We start from the raw sequence: 14671 nt of genomic DNA, 5'->3' as shown, positions 1-14671 counted from the left end.
TTATAGATTTCTATTCCATCATCCCTTCCTCCAGGTAAATGAGTCCTTACCTATCTCTTAATGTAAATAGGGTATTCTTCTAATCTAGACTGGACCCTTCCTGTTTGTTCACTGTGATATAAACACTTTCCACTTCCCCATCTCCATCTATAGCTTGGCTATCTTTCAAGGCAGTTTATCATGATGGTTAAGAAACCTCACTCAAGAGCCAGAGTGCCTGGGTCTATACCACATCTCCAGACTACTAGTTGTATCATCTTGGCTAAGTTATTTGCCTCCCATATGCTTTAGTTTCCTCCTGGTAAAGTGGAGAAGTAATAATTCCTTCCTTATTGGACTGATGAGACAGTTAATGGGTTAACATATGTAAAGATTAAATAGTACAACAGTCCTAGGCAGAGTAAGTACTGTATGCATAACTACTTTTGATATTTCTACTATCTCAAACTCCACCTTCTTTATAAAACTTTCCTAATCCCCTGGCTCCAACTAAAGATCATCTCTTCTGGGAAAACTCTCTTGTTTTTCTCTCTCCTGTGACACTTAACCTGCTCTTATTTTAATCGTCTCTGTATATTTCATCCTTCCTGCTAGACTTAGTAGGCTTTCTGCTCACTTATGTTCTGTGTCATGGCTAACAGTACCCCCTTCAAAAAAGTTCTTTTCCCAGTAAGATCAAGTATATTTTTATAGAATAATTTCTGAACATCTGAAGTTCCTGAAGCTACTCTGCATGTTGAGTTTTTGATAACAGATCCCCAAAGATACTTTGAGAATGCTTCTGTGGGGCTAGCCCGGACTTTGTGGAGGAGAAAGATGGAGGGGTGACTTGTGATTAATCTTCTTTGTATTGGAGGGCTTTCTGACTTTGTAGATCCAACTTATCTTCATTACTTCTCTGGGAAAATTGGGTTGTAGAAGTGTGAGTGTGTGTGTACTTTTTTCCAAATATTTCTTGCACATCTTACAGTACATTTTTATTGTGACAAGGGAATAAATTGTCTTTAAAATGTTTTCTCTACAATTTTACTCAATATCTAATAAGCTTGCCTTAGGAGCTTACACATGGGTTGATAATTCTTACTACAGTTCCTTCTCCCCAAAGGACATTCCAATCCCCTGAATGTTGGTGATGTTACAGTTGCTGAATAGAAGCTTTGACTGAATCAGACACTGAGAACAATAACTCCAGCAATGGAAACTATCATTAGGCGTTGATAAAACCTGGCAGCAAATCCTTGTGACAGAACACATCCTGGTAGGAATACGAAAATTACACAGAGGCTATCTTGTCTTTATTTCATTCTCCTTTTTTAGAACAAAAACTTTGACCATTTAAAAGAGAAGGTCCAGTCATTTGTCGAAAATAAAAATTGTTGGACATAGCCTAATGTTTTAATTTCTTTTTGCTATTCTTATTGAAAATATTTTTTGAGTTTGTTGTGTTTCTTCATTCTTTTAAATTCTTTCCTTAAGGTAAAACTTTTTTTCCCTTTCTCTTGTCTCAACATTTGCTTCAGCTGGTTTGACCAATCTCTTGAGTTCTTTAGGCCTGAGTAATTATAAACTCCATGTGTCTGGTGATGGGTTTGTCTGCAGATGCAACTCATGAATCAATCCTAACTTTATATGTTACCTTAAAAAAATCAATAATGGGTTGCCTTGTATATAAACCTGTTGAACCTTTGCAGCCTTGAATTCACAGTGACAATGGCTTGTTCCAGGATACAGTTAATATGCTGTGGCCACATATTTAACTTTGTCAAGAAACACTGATTCATTCTCAGCATCCTTGTACTATTTTCTTCTGCTTATACGATGGAAACAGAATCAAAGGGAGGCTATTTCTTGCCTTGATCACATCATGAAGGGATCAGACCAGAAATAACACTCCAGGCTCTGACACATACTGCTGCATATTCATGTTGGGCTTTGCTCTAGACTTGGAGTCATCTTCTTCATTGTAATCTGTTTGATGTCATCCTTAAGAACTCTGTTCTCCTGGTCTTAGAGGAAATGGTTAATCCAGATTCGTATTTTCACAATATAACCTTGGCAATGGATGGGACCTTTGTATGATTCAAACTGTGCTATAGAGAAAGTGCCTAGATATTATTAATGCAGAGACAGAAAGTGTAAATAGGAATAGCATGTGAAGTCATAAATATAGTAACTTTTGGATCATATGGAGAAATTCTATATCATTCATTTTCTTGTTTTGTTTTATACACCAGTTAACGTATGCCAATGATTTTCATTGTCACAGAATCATGTTGTTGTTCATTGACAGAGTAACAAAAAAATGTAAAAATATGCTAATGAGAAATGGACTTGGGAGGTGTCATGGAGTATGTAGTAACTGTAGGAAGAATGCCGTGCATGTAATCCCCTGAGGTTTTGAGGTAATCAATGCCTGGAAACTGTGTCATTATGCAAGGTTGCATTTTCTGAAGAGGAACAATGCGATTTTTCATCATATTGGGGCTTGCATTTTTCATCCAAAGCCTTGGGCAACACTAACTAATGGATATAACCAACAAAGTCTTACCAAAATGACGATCAGCAGTTGCAAGTGGTGATCATCTGCATATCAAAATATCTAAAATTCAGCACGTAGGCTGAGATAAACATTAACATTTAATTACTAATAATTTTGCTTGCTACCAAGATGCAGAAGGGTTCTTGAAGGCTATATGGATGACCCAGGTTTCTAGAGGGACTCTTCTAGGATGGCTGATGGCGTGGTATTACTTAGAGCTGCCTCAAAGGACTGAATCTTAAAGTTGGTGATGACGATGCTATTGTTTCTACTACTCAAAGCTTCATTTGATCCCACGTTTCTCCTTTTCTTCCTCGCGTATACCCAACTATTTAGTCAGTGTATTATTTCAAGGAGTAAAGAGAGGAAACAGTAAATGATAGCTCCCAGAAACCTTACATTTCACTGAAACATCATAAGAACAACTTCCATAATGGCTAGACGTCATCTGGGTACATAGGGCTGTGCCTTCCTTTGTGTTGAAACACTAGCAGTTTTCTTGACCGAAACCAAAGTCAGTGGGGCTGAGTCATGTGTTTTCACTTGGCAGCAGCCATAGGATTTGAGAACCTCAGTCCTTAGCAGGGGCAGAACCATCTTCTATAGAGACTACAGAGGACCGAGTCAGCTCAGCCACTCCACTCCCCACAGCAAATAGCCCCTGCCAAAAGGGGCTCCTTTCTTAGCACTGGAGAACAGGGAAACTTCTGCTGGGCTTCCTGATTCCTGTTACCATTGCTTTAGCTTTGGTGCAGAGTCGAGTCAACGTTTAAATCCTATACTGCTGGATCCTTTCATTCTTCTGTGCCTTTGAAGGTGTCCTGCTAGAGAAGCTTACAAGATAGAATATTTGGCTTCAGTTTCCATAAATTAAAAATGCGGAAAAAGATTGGATCTGGTGAAGCAGATTTTCAGAAGAAGCAGTATAGGGAGGGGAAGAGAGACTTTATTCAAAATGAGAAGCCTTCTCTCTCTCCTGTTTCTCTCATTCTCTCTCTCTCTTTTGTGCTCGCTCCCTCTCTCTTGCATGTGAGGGTGAGGAATCTCTGCCCTCACTGTGTTTAAAGTCAACGTGACCTCGTGCTGACCTTCCCGAAGCACAGCTGCTGGCGTTGAAGACCTGTAACTGGCCTGGAATTCTTTCCCACTTTATAAACTTGAAACAAAACATTTTGAAGTATAATGTTGCATCCCGATAGCTCTGTAAAAATGGTCAGAGGTCTTAGTTCTTAGTTTTGTTCTGTGTGGGTTTTCCATTACAATGAATGTAGAAATGAATTATCCCTTGATTTTGAAAAAGAGCAATTCATGAGCGATTTCTTAGATAAAACTTTTTAATCAGGTTCTGAAGATAGAAGAGAATCATGAAAAGATACGGACTTTTATGAACAAATTAAAATTTTTTTCCTTACAAGAAATGTTCAATATTCCTGGGCTCAATTAAAAACAAAACAAAAAAAATGGTTTTTCCCAACATAAGTGGTATATTTGCATGGTGATAATAGTGCTTATGTGTTAACCCCTTTAGACTTGTCCAAGGAAGGAAAAAGGAATAAGTCTGAAGCTAAAACCTTCAACTTTGGCAACTTTGACCATTTTTGTGACACTAGACAATCTTAACATTTATTCTATCTCGGGAATTTAATCCACTTTCTTCAAAAAAATTCAAGATGCTTTGTCTTTTTTTTTCCATGAGAAGATTAACTTAGGTATAAATAAAATCACCCTGTATATTTTAAATATCTCTTGCCAGCTCTTGAGGATGAAGGAATCTCTGGTTAGGAACTTGAGAATTTTCGCATTTATGGGGGAAGAAGTGAATCTGGCACTGCTGGGTGCCAGGAGCAAGTGGGTGAAAGCCGCTTTCTGGCAGACAAAATACGCTGTTGGGAGGCCACCTATGACTAAGTGCTGAGTGATAGTGTCCTGTAAAACAGCACGATCTTGCTTTAGAAGAAGGCAAGGCCTCCATTTGCACTGAGCGTGTGTTCCTGAAGGATTTGCAAACACTGTCGTGGAGACCCTGGTGGCAAGAAAATAATTTCCACATTGTGTGAGTTTATTTGTGTCTTATAAGCGGTTTTTATATACAGGAAGCAGATTAATTCGTTTTAGATTAGTAAATGCAGAATTTATGTATTTAAGTGGTTCCCTCGTGATCCAGCGCAGGAAAAGGAAATTGTTTTCATATGGCTTTCCTGGCTTGGTGATTGTTTCATGCCACTATCTTTCTATTTAGGTCAGAAGTTTGCTGACGTTTTTTTACTTGAAGCGGGTGAGGTGGATACATTGTTCTATAAATTGGGACCTAAGAACTCTTCCCACTTGGTTTTTCTCAACATTTCACAACACTAAACTGAAGGTCACGTTAGTTTGTAAGAATTGTGATGAGTCCCCCATAGACTGACTTAAATTGTATTTGAAACGATAGTTTTAAAGTACTTTTGGCATGGCATAAAATGGAAAATGGTTAGTATTTGGTTGTTTTTAGTCAGCAGTCTTTCTCAAAGAGTTTGGGCAAAGGGCAAGTCTTGCCAAGCAGGACCAACAGTTAGTAAAGGACCCATGAAAGTAGGTGAAGGAGAAACAGTCGAGCACCTTCTATAAGTACAACGCTGTGAAACAGTTCTGCATGAGCAAAGCTAATGACACCTAAGTTTTCTGACATTTGTCTTCATCTGAGATGTCGTCAACGTTCAGTTCCATCCCCATTCGTTACGTACACTGCTGACACATTATTCTGCAAACATTTCCTAAATGTAATGGAAAACATCAAAAAAATCTATTTTTTGATAAATATTTGGGTGCTGTTTTACAAATTTTTATTCTAATTTTTAACAAGCTTCCCATATGTTGAAATTATGTACAAAGAAGTCCAATCATAGCAATAAACCAACTGGTTGTCAATTTAATCTTAGAGTGCAAGATAGTGTAAGTTTTTATGATAATTAGCAGGAATATAGAACTTTATTGATTGCCTCTTCGGACTGCTATAACAAAGTATCATGGACTAGGCAGCTTATAAACTAAAACTGATTTTTCACTGTTCTGGAGGCTGTAGAATTTCAAGAGCAGGGCGCCAGCGTGGTCAGGTTCTGGTGAAGGCCCTTGTCTGGGCTTAGACTGCCAACCTCATGGTGAAACGGACTAGGGAGCTCTGTGGGGTCTCTTTTGTTAGGGCACTATTCCCATTCATGAGGGCTCCACCTTCATGACCTCACCACCTCCCAAAGGCCGGCCTCCTAATACCATCACCCTGGGGGTTAGTTAGGTTACAACGTAGGAATTTTGGGGGGGGGCACAAACATTTAGACAAAAACATTGGTTGTACCACGTTTTTCTCACGCGTAGCATTTTGTTTAGTGCCATAAGCATTCATAGGATATATAAATATATATATTTACATACGTATTCTTTTTCAGAAAGAGAATGAACTTTAATATCTTCATCTTGCTGAATAGAAAATTTGAGACCCAGAGGGGGAGGTGACTTGCTCAGAGTCTTATAGCAAATTACTGACAGGTGGGACCAGCACTCAGCGTGCTTGCCCTTTTTGGCAAACATCATACTGAGTGCTAGGTGGCTTATTTTTGACACAAGTCTTAAAGAAAAGCTTTATAATTTATTTAAATTTTTCCTGAATGACAGTTTGTCCCCCGCCCATCTGCCTTTGTTTTCTCAGAATGAAAGACTAAATTTTAGTTCAGTAGGCTATGCTGATAGATTGGTATATTTTAAGGTGAGAAAAAATTTTAAGAGCATATTAGGAAAGTTCTAGATGAGTTGATCCTGTTAGAGTTTGCAAGAATTGTGGTCATTTAATGAAATTCTGTGATAATTCAGCTTGTACGGAAGTGATTTGGGCCCAGCGTGTCCTAGGGATTGTGTGTACAAAGTAAATAGGACTTAGATGATTTGAATGGCTAAGAAACATCTTCCATGTTCCCTGACAGGACCACTGGTTGGTAATTCCTGGAGGGGAAGGAATAAAGAATTGGACAAACTTTGCAGAAGAGATCATCTCTGTTTCTTAAGAGTATCTTGACTACAATGTAACGTTTCAAATGATTTCTTGCCCTCAATCCCCCAAAAAAATTTTTATATAAAATTTAAGCTCTCAAGGGTAAGAGCTGATCTTCTTTTAGGTTTGCTGGAGTGGCAATATCTAAGATCACATTTTTTTTTCTTTATATATATATAATATTCAACTTCATAGATGAACTTAGCTTATAAACAAGATTTCCTTTTAAAAGAAAAGAAATACTTGTTAGCTCCAAGACGCAACAGAATCCTCCAAATATTTGCTTTGGAGAAATAATTAAAGCCTAATTTTTAGGCCGTTTCTTACTTTAAGGCGTGTAGTTATTTCTGAGGACAAAAAAATCATTACCTTACCTAGCCTACCTAGCTAGGAAGTTGTTCTTTTATGTACCTTCTTAGGTTTGAAGACGTTAGAGATACACACCTTTAGAAGTTTCAGGAAAGTTCATAAATACACACTGTCCTTTGTTAGGAAAAGTCATTTGCTTCCAGTAAACAAAGAAAAGTTGTGTCAGAAATGAGTGTGTAGTGTAAGCTAACACCAGTGCTCTGAAGTTGGTCTCGGCAGGTGGTGGGTGTATATAACATGGATGCAAACTTTCTGAGCTTCCTGACACGGGGAGGCAAATGAGAGAACCGAGCTGGCGGGCTTGATAACCGCCATTGATCCTCCTTCGAACCTTTCTCCACTTCCCTCCTATATTTCCACTTCCCATCCCAGATTTCTTAGATCAAATATCAGTGCTAGAATGGCGCTTTCTCTCCTCTCTTCCCCAAAAAGCAGAACTTTAATTCGTCTGGAGTGTTTGTTTGTAGCCAAGTGGGCTTCATTAACTAGATAGAGGCTTGGTTTTATAAGATGGGGGAAATAAGTCACAGTTGTGGGCAACGTAAAACACTGTATCTTAGTACCTTAAGAGTATTAAACTGTTTGAGTCTTGATAAAAGAAAAAATTCATCTGTGGAAGGTTGAAAAGAAAAAGGCATTTGACTGTTACTTTCCCTCGTAAACATCCTGTCTTTAGCTTATTAGCCAAGAAAAGGTGTAAATCAAGGTTTTCCCCTCTCACATATAGATTATGAGGCAGTAAATGAGTTTTAACTGAAGAATTTGGATTCTTTTTGCATCCTGATGACTGAAATGGTGTTTCCTCTTGTTTCCTTGGATCAAGTGATGAAGAGGTAGTGGGAAGATGAGATGCTGTTTCTTCTAGCATCACTCCAGTAGAGGAAGTAGATTTGATGATTAATCTATAATTTTTACTTCTGTCTGGAGAACGATTTCTTGGTATAACAGACAATATATAAAAAAGACTTTAAATTCTTGAGAACTTTTAGTATGTAAAACATTCAGATCAAAGAAGTAGACCTATTTTAATATTGTCCGTATGGTGACAACAGATAACTGTGCAAACTTCTTCTTATCCACGTACACTCAGTCAGGAGGAGCATGCTTGGAACACACATACCAAAAATCTTTTTGATGACATTTTTTGAAGTATTTATTTTTAAAATAGTCTTTTAATTACAGTGCTTCTAATGCCTGATTCTAGAACTTGTGTGTATGTGTGTGTAACCTACGTTCTACTGTTCTCTTGGAGTTTTTACAGAATTAGCTAAGAATTGCAAAATTAAATGATGGGGAAAGAAACTAACAATTATTGCAGCCCATAAAATGTCAAGCATTATACTTATGCCTCACTTTAAATTCTCCTTTTTTTTTTTTTTTTTTGGTGAGGAAGATTGTCCCTGAGCTAACATCTGTGCCAATCTTCCTCTATTTTGTATGTGGGACGCCTCCACAGCATGGCTTGATGAGTGGTGTGTAGGTCTGCACCCGGGATCCGAACCCTTGAACCCTGGGCTGCTGAAGCAGAGCATGCAAACTTAACTACTACACCACTGGGCTGGGCCACAGAGATTGGCATTTCTTATTGTACAGGAGATTGGAAGGACATTGAGGTTAAGTAAAACTCAGTGAAATAATTCTTGTTCAACATTTTCCAGAGGAAGCACAGTGAAGTTCTCTCTCTCTTGTTATTGATTGTGAGTTATTTTCTAGCTAATTTCAAGCCATAAGCATATAATTTTAGCCTTTGTGACATAGAATTCTCCTGTATTTTTAAGGGACAACTCCCAAGTTTGCTTTCCTTTGAGATGTTGTGACCAAGAGATGAACTTTGGCGTTTGATTATCGGTATCAACACATGGAGTTCGGTGCCTCAGCATCTGTCTGAGGTTCTTGCTGTGCCACTCAAAGGCTCATGAATGTCCTAAACGTGGAGAAGCACACATGGAGTTTCGTCCTTTCACTGTAGCTTAGATTGAGGTTTAAGTGACTTCCAGGGCGGATTACCGGTTGCTGTGTTTTTTATTAGCTGCTTCTTTTTTTTTTTTTTTAATTAATTTTTTTTAAGAAGATTAGCCCTGAACTAATTACTGCCAGTCCTCCTCTTTTTGCTGAGGAAGACTGGCCCTGAGCTAACATCTGTGCGCGTCTTCCTCTACTTTATATATGGGACGTCTACCACAGCATGGCGTGCCAAGCGGTGCCATGTCCGCACCCAGGATCTGAACTGGCGAACCCCAGGCCACTGAGCAGCGGAACGTGCAAACTTAACCCCTGTGCCACCGGGCTGGCCCCTGCTTCTTTTATTTTTAACTTAGAAATTCCAACTTCCAACTTTCTACACTGATTTCTTTCAAAATTTGTAGTAACAGAAGGGGCCGGCCCGGTGGCACAGCAGTTAAGTTGGCACGTTCTGCTTCAGCGGCCCAGATTCGCCAGTTCAGATCCCAGGTGTGGACATGGCACCGCTTGGCAGGTCATGCTGTGGCAGGCATCCCACATATAAAGTAGAGGAAGATGGGCACGGATGTTAGCTCAGGGCTGATCTTCCTCAGAAAGGAAAAAAAAAGAAATATATATATACCCATTGCTTGCTCTTATTTCTTAAGGTTCTTGATATAAAGTTCCTCTGGAAAATGCAGTGATGAAAAGTTTCGGGGCAGAGAGTACCTGAAGTTCTGAATTTCTTCCTTATCCTGTCAATGTCTTGAGTTCCAATTCACCCCAGGCTGCACTAACCTTGTGACCCAGAGTGGGTGACATTCCTGAGACCAGAGCTCTGCCCAGTTGCCAGCTTCTTAGTGGAGTTCCCTTTGACTTCGGAGATGGTGCCTTCCTGCCTTACCTACTTTTGTTGGACTTGGCCTTTTCCCTACAGTACCACTCCGTGAATTCAGCCAGTGAGAATTTCCACATGGGTAAAAGGAGGACGCTCGTGGTATCTATCCATACTACCTCGTGGTACTGTTGAGAGGATTACATAAAAAACTCAGTGATGTGTTTAGGATTAGGATTGTGCCCCACACCCAGGTAGCAGTTAATGGATTTCAAATTGTAATTTTAATTTACCCCTGGGTGAAGGCAAGGTTTTCATCCATATTATCTTGGGAAATAACCAGACGACCCTGCTTTTCCAGGCTTCTAGTGGATTTTATAAGCCTCTGTCTGGTACCTCACTATAACCAACACAAAAAAATTAGCAAAAAGTAGGGGTGTTTATTAATTTTGTGTTTGAAAAACAAACAGGAACGGAGACACACTTTCTTACTTACAACTTGATTATGTACATTCATTGCCTACCCAGACACGAATCACAGCTGGGCTTAGAACAAAAAATAGAAAATGGCCCTGACTCTGTTTCAGAGAACCAATTTTAGTAACGTAGATTTTAGGTTTGTAAACCAACATGACTTTAAACCTCTGGGGATGGCTATATAGAATTTCACGCCGTGCGTCTCAGAGAGCGGAACTCCTATGGAATGTTCACAATGCACACCACATTTACACTTTGTCTTTTAATTTCTAAGTTGCTATATGGGTTTCTATTATAGAATTGGAGATGATGCTAAAGGCAGACCTGTCAGGTTTCCTATTTCTTAGCTCTAACCTAGTGTACCAAAATGGATATTGAGGTCACAGAGCTGAAATTTATTTTGCATACACCATTCGTGTATACTTGGTAATTAAGAAATGAAAGAATTATAAACTACGATTTAAAACACTGGTCCAATTTATTTATTTTTCATTTATTGCCTTGTGATTGCTTGTAGGATAAAAGTATATTTAACTGTGTTTTTACCATATATGTTTGCTATCACTTCTGAGGGAGAAATAAACAAAAATTAAGTCAGAGCCCGTTGGAAGTCTGTAGTGGGTTATGACCAACAGCCACCCTTTAAAAAAAAAATATGTAAGAGAAATTCCTTCTTTGGTAACATAATAAAGACTTTTCTTGAGAATAGGAACAATACTTTAGTCATCTTTCAGTTTATTGCTTTGCCCCCCACAGCTGTTAAACTCATTGCAGACAGGAAATTAGCATATGGAGTGCTGAGACAAGTTTTGACTGAATAATAGGGATCGCTTACCCAACACCCAACTTTTAAATCAGATAAATGTAGGTTATATCACTGTTATGAATCATGACTCCAAGAAGTGTGGTGAATAAACAGCAAATTTTCTGTTCTAAATGGATGATTAAAAAAAAAAAGTAACATCTGAGCAAGGCGTGCTTTATAATTCTGCCAGAAGTAGGCCCAGACCTGGACCGGAACCAGGTGGTCTCACCTGTTACTTTATAGCCTCCACGGGGGCCCAGGGCGAAGCTTTCTCTCTCCTGGACCTTTCTTATTTGTGGGAACTAAAGGGAATATTGCAGTGTGATTTCTGCCGTACTTTGTCAAGGAAAAGCAACCACTTTTCCTCTAAAGGGCACCATTTCAGTGAGTTCTCACTGGTATACGATGCCATAAAAATGCTCTTGAAGGGAAAAAACAGCAATGCCTGTTTAGCTCTGGCAATAGTTCTGGGCTAAATTTATTATTTACCTGGATTAATGCTTTAGTATGAGAGGAGAAAAATTCAAGAGTCAAATACAGTCAGAAGTTCTTGTGCCAGAATCAAAGTGTCAGCCTCCAGGAAGCTGGAGACTTAACTTTGAGTGAAAAGGGCTGTTAATGACTGTTGAACTTGCATATCTAGTGTGAATTCTAATCAGGAAATTGCTAATGAAGAACAGCTTTATATTACTCTGCAACTATTTCTTTTAGGCCAAGAACACTTTGAAAAACAATGAATACAAGTCTGACACAACCAACAAACCAGATGTAACTAGAGACTCTGCTTTTCATTTCTTGGGCCACAGATTTCCTTTAACTGGTCCTACTTAATAACCAGATAGGCCAAATCCTCCTTGCGTTTGGTCTTTGAAGATGTGTGCGCTTGTATGAACATATGTGTGAATAACGGAGTTGGAAAGGAGTTTGTAGTTTGAGATTATTTTCTAGAAATTTGTGGTTTGTGCTGTATGACAGCTGTGCCATTTCTCGGGAAAATATTTTAAAATTATGAAGCCTTTTACTAGCTACGCTATAGATTGAAAATGGCTGCCACCGCCATTTTGTACCCAAGTGTTCAATACTTGGTGTTTGAATTGGACATTGGGAAACAGATAAATACTGCTGCCCTTCTCTTTACGATTGACAAGCTTAGGCTTTAATCACCAATTCTTTGATCTTAGCTTATTATTTCCTCAACTTACTGCAATTAGACACTCTGTAACTGAATACTTTACTTTTTTATGATTCACTTTTATTTTAATTGTGCCAAAATACATCTAATTTATATTTAATACATTTATATATAATTTAAATATATAAATTTAAATAAATTTTATTTATTAAATTTAAATAAAATTTAAATTTAAATGAATTTAAATATATATTTAATGTATTTAATACATCAAAATTTACCACGTTAACCATTTTAAAGTGTACAGTTCAGTAGTGTTCTGAACTCTTTACTTTGTAAACTGAAGCCCCTTTTAGTTTTCATACTTGACAAGTGTCTTCGTTCTGGCTGCTCTAACAAATTACCATAGACCAGGTGGCCTATAAACAACAGAAATTTATTTCTGACGTTCTGGAGGCTGGGAAGTCCCAGATCAATCAAGGTGCAGGCATTCAGTGTCTAGGGAGGACCTGCTTCCTGATTGGCAGAAGGCTGTCTTCTTGCTGCGTCCTCACATGGTGAAAGGGACGAGGGAGCTCTCCGGGTCTCTTCTATAAGGGCACTGATCCCATTCATGAGGGCTCTAATCCTCCCACCCCACCTCCTAATACTGTCACGTTGGGGGCTAGGATTTCATCTTATGAATTTGGTGGGAACGCAAACATTCAGTCTAGAGTCACAAGTAACTCCTTTTTCTTCTGTTTGTGTTGTGTTACAGAACTCCAAGATGGGAGGCAAGCTGAGCAAGAAGAAGAAGGGGTACAATGTGAATGATGAGAAGGCCAAGGACAAAGACAAGAAGGCCGAAGGAGCAGGGACAGAAGAGGAGGGAACCCCGAAGGAGAATGAGACCCAGGCGGCTGCGGAGACCACAGAGGTGAAGGAGGGCAAGGAGGAGAAGCCGGAGAAGGATGCTCAAGATGCTGCCAACAAGCCTGAAGACAAGGAAGGCGAGAAAGACGCAGACGCAGCCAAGGAAGATGCCCCGAAGGCAGAGCCGGAGCAGACGGAGGGAGCGGCCGAGGGGAAGCCAGAACCCCCGAAGGATGCAAAGGATGGGGAGCAGGAGCAGGCGGCTGCCTCGGGTCCTGCAGCGGGTGGCGATGCCCCCAAGGCATCGGAGGCCGAGGCCCCTGCGGAGCCGGCCCCCACCAAGGTGGATGACAAGAGCAAGGAGGGAGGGGAACCCACAAAGACTGAGGCTCCCGCAGCTCCTGCCGCGCAGGAAACGAAAAGTGACGGGGCCCCGGCTTCAGACTCAAAACCCAGCAGCACTGAGGCTGCCGCATCCTCCAAGGAGACCCCAGCAGCGACGGAAGCACCCAGTTCCACGCCCAAGGCCCAGGCCCCCGCAGCCCCCGCAGACGAAGTTAAACCTGCCGAGGCCCCGGCAGCTAATTCGGATCAAACCGTAGCAGTCAAAGAGTAACAAGGACAGCCTATGGAAAAAAGAATAGCGCTTAAAAACAACCTGTCTCTCTCTGTCTCTCTCTCTCTCTGTCTCTCTCTCTCCTACACTAACTTGTTTCAAATTGGAAGTAATGATATGTATGGCCCAAGAGAAAAAAAAAGGATGTTGTCCCATCAAGGGAGGGAGGGGGTGGGGAGAATCCAAATAGTATTTTTGTGGGGAAATATCTAATATACCTTCAACTTTACCAATCGGTCCTGGATTTTAAAGATCAATGTCTGAAAGTGGAGTACATCTTTTGTACCCGAACTGCTGTTACATGCACTCCGCCGCTAAGATCTGAATATCTTGTCTTCTGCAAGGGGAGTTGGGAGTGATGGTTTGATTCTGCCCACGGGGCCTGTGCCAAGGCAATCAGATCTTTATGAAAGCAGTATTTTCTGTGTTTTCTTTTTAATTTACAGCCTTTCTTATTTTGATATTTTTTTAATGTTGTGGATGAATGCCGACTTTCAGACAGCCCACTTAGCCTATCCACATGTATCTCGATGCCAATACTCCATTCTTCCTCCCCAGGTATTTTTGGGAGTAACAAACATTCTCTCATCCTACTTAGCCTCCCTAGATTTCTCATGACGAGTTAATGCATGTCCGTGGTTGGGTGCACCTGTAGTTCTGTTTATTGGTCAGTGGAAATGAAAAAAAAAAAAAAAAAGTCTGCGTTCATTGCAGTTCCAGTTTCTCTTCCATTCTGTGTCACAGACACCAACACACCACTCATTGGAAAATGGAAAAAAAATAAAAATAAAAAAACAAAAAAAATGTACAATGGATGCATTGAAATTATATGTAATTGTATAAATGGTGCAACAGTAATAAAGTTAAACAATTAAAAAGAAGTAATAAAGACTATTGGTTTTCTTTTACCACCCCTTTCTCCGTGGTAATCACCTCAATAGAGAACAGAGTACTGTATTGGGCATTTTCCTGGATATATTTGGATAGAAGTATAAAGCAAGATCCTCAAGTTTTTGTGCACATTATTTGTTTAAAAAGTTAGCTGGATCAGTGTCAATAAATTATCTCGGAAGAGACTAAACTG

At 39.7% G+C, this 14671-nt stretch overlaps 1 protein-coding gene across 1 annotated transcript in view; it reads left to right on the top strand.

The window, feature by feature from the left end:
• BASP1 (brain abundant membrane attached signal protein 1) overlaps positions 1-14468 on the top strand; it is a 54993-nt gene extending 40525 nt beyond the window's left edge. Inside the window, exon 2 of the mRNA XM_046672494.1 lies at positions 12877-14468. Coding sequence (XP_046528450.1) covers positions 12886-13587 — 702 coding nt within the window. The 5' untranslated portion in view covers positions 12877-12885 and the 3' untranslated portion in view covers positions 13588-14468. The remainder of the gene's footprint in view (positions 1-12876) is intronic.
• Positions 14469-14671: the final 203 nt, after the last annotated feature.

The sequence above is a fragment of the Equus quagga genome, chromosome 9, assembly GCF_021613505.1.
Source record: "Equus quagga isolate Etosha38 chromosome 9, UCLA_HA_Equagga_1.0, whole genome shotgun sequence".
NCBI classification, from domain to species: Eukaryota; Metazoa; Chordata; class Mammalia; order Perissodactyla; family Equidae; genus Equus; species Equus quagga.
The sequence above is the reverse complement of the archived record's forward strand: the minus strand, read 5'-3'. Positions and strand labels throughout refer to the sequence as shown.